This window comes from Octopus bimaculoides, chromosome 6, assembly GCF_046866305.1.
Source record: "Octopus bimaculoides isolate indiv1 chromosome 6, ASM4686630v1, whole genome shotgun sequence".
In the NCBI taxonomy this organism is placed as follows: domain Eukaryota; kingdom Metazoa; phylum Mollusca; class Cephalopoda; order Octopoda; family Octopodidae; genus Octopus; species Octopus bimaculoides.
In genome coordinates this window covers 55944114-55964195 of record NC_142933.1, presented here as the reverse complement: position 1 = coordinate 55964195, position 20082 = coordinate 55944114, and the positions used below count along the sequence as shown (strand labels likewise).

General features: G+C 38.2%; 1 protein-coding gene across 8 annotated transcripts in view; it reads left to right on the top strand.

Annotated features, from left to right (window-relative positions):
• Positions 1–20082, top strand: part of LOC106882709 (dynamin-binding protein) — a 308006-nt gene that overhangs the window by 253714 nt on the left and 34210 nt on the right. For all 8 annotated transcript variants that reach the window (XM_052968787.2, XM_089353937.1, XM_089353934.1 and 5 more), the window contains 4 exons: positions 8494–8738; positions 9202–9322; positions 10834–10925; positions 12298–12447. In XM_052968787.2, coding sequence (XP_052824747.1) covers positions 8494–8738; positions 9202–9322; positions 10834–10925; positions 12298–12447 — 608 coding nt within the window. The remainder of the gene's footprint in view (positions 1–8493; positions 8739–9201; positions 9323–10833; positions 10926–12297; positions 12448–20082) is intronic.

Below are 20082 nucleotides of genomic sequence, written 5' to 3'. Positions count from 1 at the left end.
TAGAGTGAAGAGAAGCTTAGAAGGGCCGGGAGGGAAAGAGAAAGAGTTGAATAGACGAAGCGCGTGGTTAGTGTCATGAATGTGGGAAGGGAGAGAAGCCACTAGGGGGGCGAGGACACGGTCTAGGTATTTTGAGATAAGCTCGGTGGGGCAGTTGCAGGCAGAGACGATGGGGCGGCCAGGGTTGTTCGGTTTATGGATCTTGAGGAGGAATTAAATGGTGGGGTGCGAACAATAAGGTTGGAGGCGGTGGCGGGGAGACGGGAGGAGAGGATGAGGTCATGGATAGTGGAGGACACAGTCTGTTGGTAGCTGGGCGTGGGGTCGGAGGGCAGAGGGCGGTAGAATGAGGTATCTCGAAGTTGACGGAGAGCTTCGGCCTTGTAGAGGTCCGCGCGCCATACCACCACGGCTCCACCCTTATCAGCCGGTTTTATGATGATGTCCATGTGGCGTCGGAGGGATCGAAGGGCCGAGAGTTCGGCTGGGGAAATGTTGAGTCGAGAGGGACGCCTGGAAATGTTAAACCGGCCCACAGCGCGTTGGCAGGCGCCCGCGAAAAGATCAACTGCTTGGAACTGGCCAGGAGCAGGCGTCCACTGGGATGGTCATCGGCCCAGGTCAGTGAAGCAGTCCTCGTTGGGTGCGGGTGGTGTGTTATGGAAAAGCGCACCCAACCTAACGCGGCGCACAAAGCTGTGGACATCAGCACGGGTTTGAAATTCCTTGCAGGATGGAGTGAGTAGGATGAAGTGCAGACCCCTATTGAGGATGGAGTGCTCCGCCTCAGAGAGAGGAAGATCTGGGGGAATGGTAACGACAGACTGAAGTGGAGAAGGGGTGGGTGGAATAGAAGTAGGAGGGGATGAAGTAGGGTTAGGAGGGGCGGTCAGGATGGTGGAGGGCTGGGAGGGAGGGGGTGGAGTGTGTGTGGGAGAGACAGGGTGGTTGGGTGTGGGTGGGGAATGTACATCAGGGAGGGAGAAGGGTGGTGGAGGGGTTGGGGTAGTGGCATCAGGTGTAGAGGAATGGAGGAGTGAGTGAAGTTTGCGGAGCTTAGTGTCGGTAAGAAATGCATGAAAGAGATGATTAAGTTGAATGATAAAGCGCAATGTATTGTGAGCATGGGAGGGTGACAGAGAGGAGAAAAATATGGAAAAGGCTGGAGGAAGAAGGCGGTCGATAGTGTGGATTTTAGAGAGATTGGAGCGAATGGTGGCCCGCATAAGGCGGTAGGATGTGGTGCGGAGTATGGGTAGAATGGTGGTAGAAGAGTGGAGAGTGGGGTGGAAATGGAGGTGGAAATCCTTAGGGATGAGGCGGTGATTTAAGCAGCGACTGAGAAACGTAATATGACTAGAGTAACGAGTCTTCTTGAATATGAGTAAGGAGAGTCGTATAGTAGGTTGAAAGTATAGAAAGGGAAGTGTGCGGAGGTATAGTTTTAGGCGGTTGTGGAGAGTGAGTTGGAAAGATTTGTAGTCAGGCATGATGGAACGAGAGAGAAAAGAAAATTAGACGTGGGAAGGAGAATTACAAAAGGTGTGGTGGAAAAAAACAAGCGTGATGAGAAAATTGGACGTGGAAAAAAAGAAAAAAATTTTTTAACAGGTGTGGGGGAAAAAATAAAGGCATGAGGAGAAAAAACGAATAAGGGGTTGTGAGAAGAAAATATATGCGAGGTGGGAGAAAAAAAAAAAAAAAAAGAAGCAAAAAGGAAGATGGGACAATAGGGAGAAAATGGGGTGACAGGGAGAGAAGAAACGAGAGGAGAGAAGAAATGGAGGGAGAAGAATACAAAGTAATAGGTGCAGATTAGAGAAGACAGATTAGGAACATCCAGAGTACAAAGAGACGGTAGGTGAAGGAAAGTAAAGGTAAAAATAAAGATGATAAAGGAGGTTTACAAAAGTGGAAAAGTTCAAAAGTTTTTTAGACGTTGTGGTATATTGAAGCGATTTCCAATCAGAAGATGGGTCCAGTGTAATCCGTGGGTAGGAGAGGTGCAGCCAGAGGGTATAAAGTTCAGAATCAAACAGTCCAGAAAGAGTAGATCCAGAAGGAAAGAAGGTAGAATCCAAAAGTTCGTGTGTGATGAGAGGAGACAGGATTAGATGGTGCGACCACGTGAGTGTGTATTATATGTGGGAGAATATACGAAAAAACAACAACAGACGAGGACAGGTGGTGTAAATAACAAAAGTATGTATTAGTATGACGCTCGGGAATACGGAAAGTCTTTGACGTTTCGAGCTACGCTCTTCAACAGAAAGAATACGGAGACAAGGAGAAAAACACGGAGAAAAAAAATTGAATAGTGTTCAGTCAACGGTCAATCATAATAATGGCTGATCATAACAATGGCTGACCGGAAGTTAGAAATTCTTTTTTCAGGAGAGCTAAGAAAAGGGGGAGATAACAAACGGTGATCGAAGAACGAGGGGCTGTGTGTGAGAGATAGAATGCTGGTGATCTTGGCGTATGTAGTGTGAAAATGGGGAAGGGAGAAAGGAGTTGGTCAGTTGTGTGTGCATGGTGTGATGCGAGGGTATTGGTGTGGTGTGATGTGAGGGTGTTGGGAGGTGGGGAAGGCATGGGTGGAGTGTGGGTTAGGCTGAGGGTGGGGTAGAGGTAGGGATCAAGGTGCAGAAAAGTCATATTCTGAATGAACAAAGTAATGTAACCTGATGGTAGAAAGAATTCCATGAATTAGGTACTCCAAATTCGGTCAGAAGGCCATTTCAAAATGTAACCACATGTGAATCGTTGGCAATTTTTTTCCTCCATCTTCCTTTTCTATTGGACTTTCCTCCATTTCTGAAGAAGAGCTTTGCTTGAAATGTTAAACCACCTTTCTTTCCTTGCCTAAGCATCTCCTAATATTTTACATGTACCACATCCTCACGTTGTTGTTTTTTTGTGTTTGTTCTTCGTTTTTTGAGATTTACTATGTATGTATGTATGTACGTACGTAAAATCTCAAGAAGAGATCAGAGTAGTAACTATACTAAAAAGTAAAGTCAGTCGCTACATCAAAGTGGCTGTTCCATGTTACTACTAGTTTAGCCCCAGGCAGATCCTCCACCAGCTGATTATCGGTGCAACGTTGTACCCTTTATACACAATATATATTGTTAGCAAGGGGAGTGAACCCTTACCAACCTCTAGCAGGTAACAATGTATTGTTGGCTGGAGCGGACTCTGGCTATCACTCTGGCAGATAGGTACTCACAACTGAAGATCAACCAAATAGCTCAAAACTGAGTCAGTCTCGTAATCCTGTTATCTGCTAGAGGGTGGTAGGGGCTCGCACCCCTGTTAACAATATATATTGTATATAAAAGGTGCAGCATCACTCTAATAACCAGCTGGTGGAGGATCTGCCTGGGGCTAAACTAGTAATAACATGGAACAGCCACTTTGATGTGGTGACTGACTTTACTTTTTAATATAGTTACTATTCTGATCTCTCTTGAGATTTTACAACTAGCTATTTTGCTTGTTGCAAATCAGTGACCGATGGTCACTTTGTTTACAATATATTGTTGGCTGGAGCAGACTCTGGCTATCACTCTGGTGGGCAGGTGTTCACAACTGAGGATCAGCCAAATAGCTTGAAAGTGAGTCAGTCTCTCAATCCTATTACCTGCTAGAAGGTTGTAGGGGTTCGCTCTCCCTGCTAACAATATATATAAAGGGTACAGTGTCACACCAATAACCAACTGGCAGAGGATCTGACTGGGGTTAAACTAGTAGTAACATGGAAAAGCCACTTTGATGTGGTGACTGACTTTACTTTTCATATATATGACAGCCGAGGACATGCATAGGCTTGAAAGAAATGAAGTCAGTACACTTCGCTGGATGTGCAATATCAGTGTTTATGTTCAACAGAGTGTAAGCATCTTGAGAGAAAAGTTAGGCATAAGAGGCATGAGATATGGTGTGCAAGAGAGACGACTGCATTGATATGGTCATGTGATGCATATGGATGAAGACAGCTGTGTAAAGAAGTGCCAATCTCTAACTGTGGAGGGAACCTGTGGTAGAGGTAGATCCTGGAAGACATGTGATGAGGTGGTGAATTATGATCTTCAAACTTTGAGCCTCACAGAGGCAATGACTAGTGACTGAGACCTTTGGTGATATGCTGTGCTTGAGAAGACTCATCAAGCCAAGTCAAATTGTAGTCATTGGTGTCACATAACTCGTGCCCATGCCAGTGACACACAAAAAGTACCTTTCAAGCGTTGGGCCTCACGAAAACAAAGTGGCTGAATTCCTTTCAAGTATTGGGCCTCAGGGAGGCAAAGTGGCTGAGTTCCTTTTGAGTGTTGGGCCTCATGGAGGCAATGACCAAGACCTTTGGCATTATGTTGTGCTTGAGAAGAAGGCCCATCAAGCCAAGCAAAATCACAGTCATGGCAGATACTGGTGTCACACAAATGGCACCCATGCCAGTGGCACATAAAAGCACCCATTACACTCTAAGTGGTTGGTGTTAGGAAAGGCATCCAGCTGTAGAAAACCATCCTAAGTCAAACTGGAGTCTGGTACAGACTTCCAACTTACCAGCCTTGGTCAAACCCAAGCCAGCATGGACAACAGATGTTAAATGATGATGATGATATATTCTTTTATTCTTTTACTTGCTTCAGTCATTTGACTGCAGCCATGCTGGAGCACCATCTTTTAGTTGAGCAAATCGACCCCAGGACTTATTCATTGTAAGCCTATTACCTATTCTATCGGTCTCTTTTTGCCGAACTGCTAAGTTACAGGGATGTAAACACACCAGCATTGGATGTCAAGCAATGTTGAGGGGGGGGGGCGAATAAGACACCTATTTCTCCCCCACTTTTATATTTTAACCTCCCAACTGACACAAAGCCATCTTCCTCAGTTCCACACACTTCTCTAGCTGAGAGGTCTTCATCTCACAAGTTATTTGGTGACCCCGCTGGGGTTAGGGTCACATAAAAAGTACCTGCGCTGGTGCCACATACAAAGCTCCCAGTTCACTCTCTAATGCAAATGGCATTAGGAAGGGCATCCAGCTACAGAAACCATACCAAAGCAGACAATGGAACCTGGTACAGCTCTCCAGCTTGCCTACCTCCTGTCAAACTGTCCAGCATGGAAGACAAATGTTAAATGATGATGAAGATAATATAATGTAATTCTTTAATCACTCAGTGTTTTGCCATTGTTTAGCTCTAAGTCACTCCTGATTTAGCTGGCCCATGATCAAAAGCATTCCTGCTGTGAACATCTAGTTTTATTTTTGGTGGGTTTTTTTATTTTTCCTTTGTGCAAGTGGTAACTTCACTATCCAATGAGCCCTTTTTTTTATTTTAAAGACTGTGGTATATGATTTGAGGGAGATTTGGTTGCTATTTCTAACATATGAATGACTAAGTAGGGTTCCTTTATTTTACAATATTTTAGTGCAGTGGCTGATAAATTCAAATTGGATTGTTTTCATCTCTATCCTTAGTTCAAATACTGATTCTGTATTTTAAATGATCTCAGAGTGATGTAATAAATAACTGGTTGACAAAATTAGGAGAGGTGAAATGGGTTGTTTGTGTCTTTTCCCAAAGACTTTATCAACCGAAGTGAAAAGGAAATAAGAACAGCCATGTTTCAAAACCAGGTCACAATCTTAACTCTATGTGATCTGAATAGTCTCTTTTCTAAGATGTATGTCACTATCATAATCTATTACATACTGCCAGAGCCTCCGCAATCAAATTCTTTCATGGCAAAGGAGTGGAAGGAATTATGTTAGAAAGAAGGGATACTCTGTGTTCCTCCTCCCACACTCTTCTCACAGTGAAGCACAGCTAATTCTAAGAGAGAGAGAGAGAGAGAGGTGGGGGAGAAACCAGTCATAATACTTGATTTCTACTTTATTTTATCAACCCCTGAAGGATGAAAGGCCAAGTTAATCTCAGTAGAATTTTGAACTCAGAACATAAAGATCTGGAACAAAATTGCAAAGCATTTATTCAGTGTTCTACCAATTCTGCCATTTCCACTTTTATAAGTGGTGTGTGCACAGAAAATAGATATTTCTTATTTAGGCACAAAACATCACACATATAAAGAAAAGGAAATGGAATGATGCAGTATTTATTCCTTTCTCAAATATATCAGGTCATTAAGAATGAAATGTCCGATTTCAAACTGAAAGTCTATTTTACTTTATTTCAACAAAAAGCAATGCCGTTAATCAAAGTATGCACCTAAATTATCAACACAATTTTGCCATTTTATCCTGTAACTTATTTATGTCAGCAGCAAAGAATTCTGGAGAGCAAGAGATAATGGTTGAAGTTTTTTTCCTTGCAAAATGTTGTCTAATGCCTAGAAAATGTGATGGTCAGTTGGTGCAAGGTCTAGTGAATATGGTGGATGACAGTACTTCCAAGTTCAGTTCCTGTAACTTGAGTAGTGTTTTTTGTGCAACATGTGGTCGAGCATTGTCTTGCCAGAGAATTGGCCTGTCTCTATTGACCAATCTCAGTTGTTTAATTGCAAGTTCACTCATCATTTCATCCAATTGGTTGATGCATACATCTGCTGTAATTGACTTACCCGGTTTCAGGAAGCTGTAGTGGATGACACCAGTGCTGAACCACTGAACAGACACCATTAGCTTTTTTTGATGAATATTCTTTTTTGGATTGTGTTTTGGCACTTCATCACTATCCAACCACTTTGCAGAACACTTGCTATTGTTGAAAAGAATCCATTTTTCATCACAAGTAACAATACGATGCAAAAATGGTTCACTTTTATGCTGTGTGAGCAAAGAATGGCAAGTTTCAAGACGTGTCATTTGATGCTCGTTCAGTTCGTGTGGTACCCACCTGTCTAGCTTCTTTACCTTGCTGATTTGTTTCAGATGGTCCAATACAGTTGGAATCAAAACATCAAACCTTGCTGCTAACTCACGTGTAGTTTGAGATATATCCATTTCCACTACAGTTTCCAGCTCATCATTATCCACCTTGGTCTCAGGTCTACCACGGGGCTGATTTTCAAGAGTAAATTCACCAGATCGGAACTTCTCAACCCATCGACGTACAGTGCACTCATTTGCCACATCTTCACCAAACACCTCATTGATGTTTTGAGCTGTCTGGGATGCATTGGTTCCACGATGGAACTCATATTCATAAACAACACAAATTTTTTATCTATCCATGGGCTCATAAAAATTATTTACAAGAGAAAACTCACAATATAATCAAACCATGAATTGTATTTCGAAAAGTAATGATGTAACTCTTCAATGTTGTAAAACAAAGAATTGTCAGGATAAAACATTAGAGTTAATGACTGTCAAACTTGGTGCATAAGAAAATTGGATATTTCATTCTTAATGACCTAATATTAATATCATCATCATCAACATTTAATGTCCATTTTCCATGCTTGTATGGGTTGGACAGCTTGAGAAGAACTGGCAAGGCCAGGGGCCACACCAGGTTCCATAGACTATTTTGGCTTGGTTTCTACAGCTAGTTGCCCTTCCTACTACCAGTGTGTACTGGGTGCTTTTTATGTGGCATCAGCACCCACACCAGTGCATTTTACATGACACCTTAGTTTTTAGGATCTCAATTCTGTTGGTTGGGTAGATCTTCTTGAGTACAGTAATGCACCTCATATATCTCAATCCTCTTCATAAGGTTCGGTATTTTGAGATCAACCTTCAATACTTCGTTTCATGTCTCCCTGGGTCTCCCTTAAAATATCTTAAACTGGATATTGAAACTAGGTTGTTGTTGTTGTTTTTGTTTAACACCATGTGAACCATATTCAAACATTATCAAAAGCATTCCAACTGTGACCATACTGTCTTGCCAATAACAGGTCCTCTTTTTTTTTTAATGGGAGGCTGTGGCTTAAAGGAGATCTGGCTGCTGTTTCTTGCAAGTTGAGTGGTTACTTAGTGGTTCATTGAAATTAATTGGGTACTCAACCTGCTAAAGCCTGACCTTACACTCAAAAAATTCACCAAATACAGATATTGTTGTAGTAATTAAAAACTGGTTGGTTTGGGGTTTGTGTACAAGATGAGGTCATCTTGGTTTATTATAGTGAATTGATTATTTCTGAATAACATTGGTGATGTATGAGCTGGCGAAGCGTGGAGAGAACTTGTTGTTCTCTAATGTAAATTATTTTACTTTCTCTCCCTCCTTCCCTCCCTCTCCCCCCTCTCTCTCTGTTTGGGTAGGTTTGATAAATTCAATGAACATTAAACTATTTAAGCAACATATGTTTGTACAATTACTGGTTACTGCCTCAGTGACACTGTCATATCAATTAAATTTTTACTTGTGATACAGGTAATTGTTTGTTATATATAGTCAGTTGTTAATTAGTACCAGCCTGACTGCTACAACTTGGAACCTTTTAGCATACATATTGATGCAGTTACCTGTCAAATGCTAACAATGTGTTGTTGTGGATTTTTAGGCCACCTGAAAGATCTTGAAAGTGAAAAACTAATTGACAAATCTGAAAATGAGAGTGAGCTTAAGAAACGGAAAGAATTGGAAGAGAAGAAAAGGCAACATGAGCAGAAACGACTGAAAGAAATAAAGCAGAAAATGAAGGAGAAAAGGGAGAATGTTATCCAAGAACTGCTTGGAACTGAGCATGACTTCCATTATGATCTCCAATTATGCATTGGGTATTTTCTTTGCCCCTCTGTTGAAAAGGTATCTATAATTTGTCTTAATCTAAGTCACTAGATATTCTGATGATAATTCTAACTTGTAACTTATAACTTTGTTGTGCCATAGGAATATGATAAAGTTGAACATTTATTTTATAAAATAAATATCATATATTTAAATGGCAGTTTATCTGTAACCTACTGGATACTGAATAAAGCAGATAGTGGCTGTGTTTAAAAAGAATTTTGTGTTATGTCACTGGTTCAGAATATGTAAAACAAATAAAAATTGCATATTCTGAATATGTACTGATGCAGTTTACTTGCTTTAAAAATCAACATAGTTCTATTTAAAGAAAAAAAATGGATTGATTTTGGATGCTATATTTAATTGCTAAATAGCTTAAGCTGCCACTGTAGTTATCCAGACTAGGGAGATGTTTAAAATTAATTACAATGGTAACTTATATTTAAGATGTTTAAGACATTATTTCATGTCATTTCAGATACCTGGCGTTGATTTGGATGTTATGTTTGGGAATATTGAAGATATCTGTGAGATCTCTTTGAAGCTCCTTCGCAGTATGGAACTTGCTGCAAAGGCTGAATTTGATAATCAACTTATAGGTAAAGATTTTCAAATTCCTCTTTTTTTTCTTCAGTATTTCAGCCTTCACTTATTGTATCAGGTAGACACATAGCTTTCTTCATTACCCATTATGTGTAGTTGAAGATTACTTTTTCTCTTCTTAGATTTAAGCATTCTTCTGAGGGGCTGTGACCCTTCCAGATAATTGTAGTCAAAATGGCTTTATGTTCATCTATAAAGAAATGTCTGTTGAAAAAAAATTTTATGTGGGAAAGGAATTCCAAAGTGTTCACACTCTGGGTAGAAGGTTTGGGAAAAGGGATTAGTGTAGTGGCCTAGATTATGAAAAAAAAGTTGGGGTGGCATGAAGGAGAGAAATGTGTAGGCCTAAGTAAAACAGTTTGCGACTAGACAGCTCTGAGGAACAGAAGCCATTGTAATTGAGGTGGAATAAACAGAAGAGACAATGCATTTGTAGGTCAGTGTTTGTAGTTTATTGTCTTTACCAATCAGTCAAATAGTTTTCTTTTGGGCGTGGTCTAGGATATCTGAGTGTGTAGCAGCAGCCTTGTCATGTATGTGAGGACTGCTTAGGGGTCTTAGTTAAGTTTTATTGAGGACCAGTAGCTGTTCAGAACTGAAATGGTTTAGCCATTCTATGTATGCAGGCTCACCAGATGAAGTATATGTACACACACACACACACACACACACACACACACGTGTTATTTATACTTAATATCTACAGTTTGTTTCAATAGGTCTCATCTCCATTTACCAAGCAGTGTCTTATTGCTTGTTGTGGGCATAGTCCCAAACTGGATTTTAAATTGGTACTGTTATTTCTAAATTCATGTTTATATTAGTTCAGCCACTGAATAAGAACCTTATTTCTATTTGTTTCGAAATAAGAGTTCCCAGTTTGAATCCACTTTGGAACAATGGACAATGTACACATTCACAAACAAGACACTTAATGATAAACAAAGATCAAACTGGTCAAAATATAATATAAATATAAATATTAAGTGTTTCATCCTAAAAAGAGACTAATGATCTGAAAATTATCTTAACAACTTCATATATTGTCTGTTCATGTCTACTTAGATGTCCTCAGACTGGAATTGAATTCACAAACCTCATATTTCTATTGGGGAAGTGTTCTGAAGCCTCGTAGAAATAACTTTTGGTGGATTCAGTTCCAAATTTAGCATGTGTCAAATGTGACATTTGATGACAAAATGAAAAATGAAACTGTTGAGAATTAGTTAAAACTGTTAGCTATCAAATCTGAAAAGCCTTTCCATCAACAAGAGAGCTCCGCACATTTAAGATTATCCAACGGACAAAAGATAAAGTCAAAATGAATTTGGAAATGAAATAACATGGAACAAAAAGTACAATTTTTTGAAATAAACAAAAATATTTTTGGAAAGAAAAAGAAAATCATTGCTGGAGAGAAATTATTTTCAGTAAAGATGATGCTTGATTTTACAAAGACTTAACACTGAGGCAACAGTTCTAATGTGCAATATCTTCTCCCTTGCAGGTCCATGTTTTGTAAATTTAGCAGATGAGATGAAACAAGCATACGGTCCATATTGCAAGAACCATGATGATGTGATCACACTCCTTGAAAAGGTAGGATATTAAGGAAAAGAGATAGGGTTTTGTTCTGTTTCTTTATTTAGTTATTCATTGTTAATTTCTTCTAGCTTAACTCTTTCTTCTAAGAAAAATTAGATGAGATTTTTATTTCTCCCAGTTGTCCTCTGGTATTCTCTTTCTCAAAATAACTGATAAAGGGGTTTTTTTTTTAATTTCTTTCACCACACTACTTCCCTTTCAACTCTCATACACAATGCAATAAATAATACCCATAGTATTGGTCATCATAATTAACTGAAAATACATTCAGCTAAATATCTTATATAGGCGCAGTGGTAAGAAGCTAGCTTCCAAACCACATGTTTCCTGGTTCAGTCCCACTGCCTGGTACCTTGGGCAAGTGTCTTCTGCTATAGTCTCAAGCTGATCAAAGCCTTGTGAGTGGATCTGGTAGATGGAAACTGAAAGAAGCCCGTCGTATGTATGTGTGTGTGTCTGTGTTTGTCCCCCCACCATCACTTGACAACCGATGTTGGTGTGTTTACGATAGAATAAGTGCTAGGCTTACAAAGAATAAGTCCTGGGGTTGATTTGTTCAGCTGAAGGTGGTGCTCCAGCATGGCTGCAGTCAAATGACTGAAACAAGTAAAAGAATAAAAGAATAAAGACTTAGAAAATTAATGGAATTGTTAGAAACATATATTGTTAGATGATAATTTCAACCATTCTAACACTGGCATAAGTGCTGGACTGTCACAGTTACTATACATAAGTATCATGAGAAGGTGAATGCAGCTTAGTGCGATAGAATCACTTTATAATTAACAAATGATTTGTTTGTAATTCTGAGTTGGAAGAGGCTTCCCACAGGCCTGGAGTCTGCAACAAGAAACTATTCCAAATGTTTCTGACAAGATTTTGACACTAGCAGGAATCACCAGGGATTCCCTCTTACATGCTACAAAACAGTTAAAAAGAAAGAAGCTGAGTTTTTACAGTAGCTGTTAATGTCTTCACACATGTTCTTAACACTGTTTTAGATTGGAAAAATTATAAGAGCATATTAGTCCTATAATTAGGTAATCTAGTAGACTACCAAATCATAAGTTTTGATTTCCACTGGTCTTACCGTCCAACCCATGCCAGCATGGAAAAAGGGCATTAAATGGCGGTGTTGTTGTTGTTAATTTCATAAAATCAAGACTAAAAAGCAACCCTTGAAAATTCTCAAGACTGAGAAAATATTAACATTTTTATACATTACTGAATCTGTACACACAATTCCCAGCTAATATTGCTAAAGACATCTATTTCTCTAGCTTACTAAAATCTTATGTCCATTTTCCTTTCTTTTGATCACCTAATTACATTAATCATATTGTTGTTTATTAACTCTGATTTTCAGTATGAGGATAATCCACAGATTAAGGAATATTTTGAACAGCGGTTACAATGTATGCGTCAGCTAACTAATGTCTTCGACCTTGGTTCAATCCTTATAAAACCCATTCAGAGAATTCTCAAATACCCACTTCTGCTCAGTGAACTGCTTAAGGTATGTATGTAATATACATTACTTAATGTTCCATCTATTTATAAACCATTTTGACATTTCCCTTCTTTCTTTCTTTTTCCCCCTCTCTCAATCACATTACAAGAGATTTTAAATATTAAAAGAAAGTAAAGCCATATTCAAATTTTCAACAGAAAAGGGACCTACATTTAAAAAAAAAAAAAGACAGAACAGAATATAACTTTAAAACTGCAAAAATAAATAGATTAGAGAAACACAATTCCAAAAGTAATTCCATCAAAATTAAGAAAATATTGAAAACAAATACATAGCAACATAGTTATAATTGTTACAGCTGGAATTTATAATAATGTTGCATGTGAATGTCAGTGATTTTAAATATTTTAATGGTTTGTCATTGTGCTGCAGCTATTCTGGGTTACTTTCTTCAAGGGTTTTGTAAATAATATTTGCCCCTGTTAATTTGCCTACCATTAGAAGGTGGAAACACAAAGTAGATCTAAGCTAGATTTGAACATATGTTACTAAATACCATAAGGTATTTTATCGATGTTTCACTAATTTTACAATTCACCCAACTATATGGTTGTGCAGTTAAGAGGTTCACATCACAACCACATGGTTTCAGGGTCAATCCCATTGTTATACTTTGGGCAAACGTCTTCTACTATAGCTCCAGGTTGAATAATGACTTGTGAATGAAGGTTGCTAGGCACAAATTGCTGGAAACATGCTGTGTGTGTATGCGCGTGTCTATGTGTCTTTGCATTGGCAACACATTTACATAAACAATGGTGAAATTATTTGTCCCATATTTTGTCGTTCAATATATGGAGTTAAAAAATGTAACTTGCATGAAAAACAAAAGTTAACATCAGGAAAGGCATCAAGCTATAGAATGCTGCCTATGGAAGTCTCTTCCAACCCACTCTGGCATAGAATAAGTGAACACAAAAACAGTAATTTTTTTTATGTATAGATATTATTCTCCCTGGTGAAGCTCTGTATTTATATATTTGTGTGAACTCATGCAAACAAGGAAGGCTTAAACTGAGGTACAAGGACATCCTGAAAAGCAATCTCAAATGGAGTGGCATTAGTCCACATGAACTTGAAGCCTCTGTCACAGCATGGAGGCCTCTCACCTCATGAGCAACTTCCAAGAGGACTGGCAATAGTGTCTCACTACTACAAGAGTCACGTCACAGGGCAGCATCTACCCCAATCCAGACTACAAACAATGGTTGTGACACCTGTGGGCGCCTGTGTGCTTCCAGCTTTGGACTGCAGTGTCACATACACTCCCATCATTTGTGAAAACACAAATTTTATCAACATCGGACACTGATAGACTACCAAGGAAAAGGATACATATTATTATCCAGTAGGCTCTAGATATAGATGTGTGTGTGTGCATATATAGTTTTCAGGATGCAAATGGAGAGTATTATATTTTATATTCAAGATATATCACACTATGATTGTTTCTACTTCACAGGTGGAAAAACCTATGAGGCAGAAATGATCATTGTGTAACATCTTCAATGATTGTGTGTGTGTGTGTAATCAGCAGCGGCAACATCCATCTTTCATGATGACATGAATTGGACAGCCAGAGGAGTGCTTTGATCTCCAGTGTCTGTCTTAGCATGGTTTCTAAGGTTGCCCTTCCTAACACCAACTCTATAGAGTGTATTGGGCTCTTTTTTCATGACATACACACACACACACACACATATACATGCATGCATGCATCTGACAGGTTTCTGTCTACCAAATTTCATAAGACCTTTACCCAAGGTATTGTAATATGGGATAAAATCCAAAACAATGAAATTATGAAGCAAACATCTTAAACATGTGTGCCTTGCATATCTCTATTTATAATGAAATTGTTTTGATCTAAAATTGATTTTGTTTTCATAATGACTGAACTAATTATTGAATACTTATTATGGGTTGTTAGTATGTTTTCTGAAATAGTGTTGTTGTATAAATAGACATGCAGTATTCATGAAAGTGGACTCATACATTTTCTTCACTTTCAGATTCATACTTTAGAAGGGTTTTTCTTAAAGAATTGTAAACAGATACATATAAAATAATATATATCTAGTATTAAGATATATAAAATATAAGAAATATAAACTAATATATTAAGATAGTTCCAGTAAAAAAAACATTCCTAATTCAAGGAAACGTCAAGGAAGGTCCCTATCCAAAAGGTCAGAATGCACTCTTTTTGCACAGTATATGAACTTATTTATTTTATTAAGTTATGCATACATACATAGAAGGAATTCAAAAATTCTTAACCAGTAAACGTGTTGAGTTTTGTACATCAAGTACAAGAATACATAAACATGTTCACACTTATAAAAACATACATGAACTAAGAACAAAAGAAACACACACATACACATATGTACACACACATGCACACATACATGCACACACAATAATCTTTGAAAATTGTAGTTCTCATACACACAAATACCAATGCTTGTAAAACCATCTTCTGAAGTAGTTGTTCACAAACACTTCTTACTTGCAACAAATTTGAGAGCATCTGAAAATTTTTGGTTCACATTTTGTACATAATTTAAAAAAGTAAATAAAGTAATAATAAAAAAAAACTCTTAGAAATTATATTTTATAGGATTTACAGTACAGAAAATTAATAAGTGCTTCCTCTTCTGTTTAACAAATGAAGGTTTAGTTACAAAGACTATATTTAGTATTTCAGTTTGTATTTTTTCACATTTTGAAATATCATTTCATTATTTTCATGATATACTTGGCTGTCTCATAGCAGATAAGTGTGTTATTGTGCTCTTTTTCGTAACCATTGTTCTGGAGAGAATTGTAACATTTTATCATGAAATAGAAGCATGCACTTGCACACACTCACAAACTAACTACATCCTACTTGATAATGACACACTAACACTAGATGTATCATAAATAAAATAACTATACATGAAGTAGCTTGCTTCTAATAAATATTTTTTTTTAAAGTTAAAACACATAAGTAAACTGAAAGCAATGTGTAACAATATAAAAATTATTTTTTTCTTTTTTAAATGTACACATTTATGCAAAAGGAACATCTCAAAGTCATGTGTTGAAAGGAAATATTGGAAATATGGGTGTTTCGTTCAACATCCATAAACAACCCTTATTCAGGGACCTTTTGAGTGGGATAGGCTACTCAACCTGAAGAAAATTTTAACTGGGCCTCACCTGCAAGGTCCTGCGCTGGTCTATCTTGATATGAAATCACCATATTGTGCACATATGGTTGTGATGCATATGCCTGGTGTACCCTGTCAATCATGATGGGTATATTGGGCTTTGTATATTTGTACCCCAGTGTCACTTTGATGGCATGTGCTGCTGTCTTACTCAGCAATAATAATAATAATTTTTTCTACTCTAGGCACAAGGCCCGAAGTTTTTGGTGGGGGGGTGGCCAGTCGATTACATCAACCTCAGTACACAACTGGTACTTAATTTATTGACCTCGAAAGGATGAACGGCAAAGTCAACCTTGGCAGAATTTGAACTCAGAACATAAAGACAGACAAAATACTGCTAAGCATTTCACCCAGCTTGCTAAAATTTCTGCAATAGGCACAAGGCCTGAAATTTTGTGGGAGGGAATTAATCGATTACATTGTCTTCAGTATTTAATTGGTACTCATTTTATTGATCTTGAGATCTTGGAAAGCAAAGTCGACTTAGGCAGATTTTGAACTCTGAACATAAAGATAGATGAAATGCTACTAAACATTTATTCTGGAAAGCTAACAATTCTGTCAGCTTTCTGCCTTAATAATAATAATAATCATCATCATCATCTTTTAACATCCGCTCTCCATGCTGGCATGGGTTGGATGGTTTGACTGAGGACTGGCAAGCCAGGAGGCTGCACCAGGTTCCAATCTGATTTGGCAAGGTTACTACTGCTCGATGTCCTTCCTAACGCCAACCACTCCGAGAGTGTAGTGGGTGCTTTTTACATGCCACCAGAATGGGAGCCAGTCAGGTGGCACTGGTATCGACCATGTTCAAATGGTGCTTTTAACATGCCACCAGCACAGGTACCAGTCAGGCAACACTGGCATCAGCCACAACTACGATTTCACTGGACTCAAAAGATCTTCTCAAGCTCAGCATACTGCCCGATGATTGAAGAATACTTTTAAATGGACCAATTATGCAACGCTGGCATCAGCCACGGCTACATTCTCACTTGGCTTGATAAGTCTTCTTAAGCACAGCATATCTCCAAAGGTCTCGGTCTCTTGTCATTGCCTCTGTGAGGCCCAACATTCGAAGGTCGTGCTTCACCACCTCATCCCATATCTCCCTGGGTCTACCTCTTCCACAGGTTCCTTCCACTGTTAGGGTATGACATTTCTTCACACAGCTGTCCTCATCCATACACAACACACGACCATACCAGAGCAGTCATCTCTCTTGCACACCACATTTGATGCTTCTTATGTTCAACTTTTCTCTCAGGGCGCTTACACTCTGTTGTGTATGCACACTGACATTACACATCCAACAGAGCATACTAGCTTCGTTTCTTTCAAACCTACGCATGTCCTCAACAGTCACAGCCCATTTTCACTGCCATGTAGCATGGCTGTTCGCACACATGCATCATACAGTCTACCTTTCACTCTGAGTGAGAGGCCCTTTGTTACTAGCAGAAGTAGGAGTTCTCTGAACTTTGCCCATGCTCTTCTTATTCTAGCGGCTTCGCTCTCAGGGCATCCATCCCCACTACTGACTTGGTCAGCTAGGTAATGGAAGCTATCAACTGCTTCTAGTTTTTCTCCCTGGCATGTGATGGAATCTATTTTCTGTACATCTTCGGTGTTTTTGCTCCTGTGCATCTGCCACATGCAAAAACTATCTTCCCAGTTAACCTTCCTTTGATATTGCTGCACTCCTATGTGTCCATAGCTTACACTGGGTACATCTTATGGAGTTTCTACCTATGCCTTTTATACAGATCAAGCAGGGTCGTCTGAAGGGATTTTTGATTTGTCTGCCTTCCTACTTACTAAGGCTTTGATTTTTGCTAGATTGACTTTAAGGCCCTTCAATTCTAAACTTTGCTTCCACACCTGAAACTTCTCTAGTTCTGGTAGTGATCAACATAGAGGAGGGCAGCTTGTTTTGAATTCCTCTGATGATGATGATGATGATGATGACGATATATTTACATCTAAGTTTAGTAAATAAGTGATATTTTCATGCCACTCTTAAGTCTAAGAGCCAGATGTACTTTTCTACTGATTGTAGTTCTCGAATTTTCATTTCATATAATATTTTAGTTATGAAATGATTACCAAAATTCTCTGCTACTCATATAAATGGAAAATCTATTAAATTTTTATGTAAGTGTAAGTATTAAATAACATGTGTTCAGGTTTCAAAATAGATATTTTAAAAATAAGAAAAAGAAGAATGATTTTAATGGATATATGAAATATAATTAAGGAACTGTAAAGGACTTAATGAAACAATGTGTGTGTGTGTGTGTGTGTGTGTGTGTGCGCATGCGTGCACACACACATTGTTTCATTAACACACATACATTAACTATGAAAATTAGATAGATTTCAGAATTTCAGATACTTTTTTGATGTAAATGTATAGATACAGATATATGTAATATAAATTTGTACATGCATGCGTGTACACATACATGAATAGCTATCTGGTAAGAAGTTTGCTTCCCAATTACATTGTTTCAGGTTCAGTCCATTGCATGGCACCTTGAGCAAGAGTTTTCTACTACAGCCCCAGGCTGACCAAAACCTTGTTGGTGGTTTTGGTAGACAGAAACTGAAAAAGAACACATGCACATGTGTGTGTGTGGACTGTTATATTAATTAGGTGTAATGTAATGACATGGAGGTGCATAAGACTAAATTGCATTAAGATTTACAGTTAAATTACAAGACAGTGGAAGTATCGGGAGTCACAGATATTGTATACGGAAACCAAAGGTAGAGTTTACAATAAATAACAAAAGTGTTATGCACTTCTCACCACACAATAATTCATTTACACCAACACATGCCTAGTTTAGTGATTACAAGGGTTAGTCATTTAGAGTATGTAATAAAGACTTATCATTTTAGTTCATCACATTGATTAATAATATTCAAATTACATCTAATTATTGGGTCATCCCATAAATATTTTTATACTTCTTTTATTTTTCAAAATTAAGATAAATAAAATTCTTTTTTAATCTAAAATATACTATCCTTCATTTTCTACAATGCTCTTCCATCGATCTGGTAGACTTGCAAGGCCCCTCTTCCAAAATTCACTTGCCCATAATGAAAAATACTTCTCCACTACTGTTCTGACCTCATCTACAGAACTTATATTTTTTCCATCCAAATGCTCCAGCCTTTAGAATGTCATCTTCACTATATGCGGCTGAGCACTATCCTGATGGAAGAACATCTTTCGTCTTGAAACCAAAGATGTTCATTTTCCTTCTAGTGATGACTTAAGCCACTCAAGCTGCTCACAGTAGATCTCCTTTGTTATTGTTTGGTTTGGGTTTAAAAGTTCAAAGTGGACTAAACCTTTCATATCCCACCAAACAGATAACAACACTTTACATGGGTGAAGACCTTTTTTAGTCTGGGGTGCCAGAGTTTCTCTTCTCCCTACTCACTGTCTTTGGCACTTGACATTTTTATAGAGAACCCATTTCTCATCACCAGCCACTATTCAGTCCAAAAACGGTTCATTCAAGAGATGTGACAGCAAAGAAGAGCACACATTCACTCTCTGCATGATTAGACTTGGAACATTTGTGAGGAATACATTGACCCAATTTGCTGACTTTTCTAATGGTATGCAGGTGTTGATGAATGGTTGAATGACCAAATCTAAGCTTCTCTGCTTGTTCCTCAACAGTTATGATGAGATTTTGTTCCACTAGGGTTTGCAGGACGTCCTCGTCGAGCTCTACAGATCTTCCAGGATGAGGCTCATCTTCTAGGTTGTATTTTCCTACTCAGAATTTCTGGAACCACCGTTGACACTGGCTTATACTTATTGTCCGATCCACATATACTGCATTAATATTCTTCCCACTTTCCATTGCATTGCTGCTTTTATTGAACTCATAAAGCAAAACATGTCGAATATGCTCCTTTGTCACATCAATTATAGCTTTGAAAAAATAACTGTTAAAATCGAACTGCACTCTTCAAAAATTGCACTAAGAATAAGTACAAGGTAAAATTACTACCGACTTTTATAGTAACTTGATGCAGATAGTTTATCCCATCCCCCTCTGACTTTTAGTGCATGCAATTGAAAAAAAGCACATTATTTATGGGATGACCCAATATTTCAAAAGCCTCTGATGTGCACAATTCATGTGAGCCTCCACAATCCTTGTAAGACAGTACAGTAAGCACACACAACTGACCAGGCAGTTTTGTACTCTTTGTTTTTATCATTGAAGGGAACACATTTTTTGATATGCATTTAAGGTTGTTATTGTGATGTGAAAGCTATTTTCTTGTCTTGTGAGTTTAAAAGGGAAATCTGGTCTCAATACAGTTTCTTTAAATGTTTTTCATTTAAGAGTAAATTAGCTTAGAG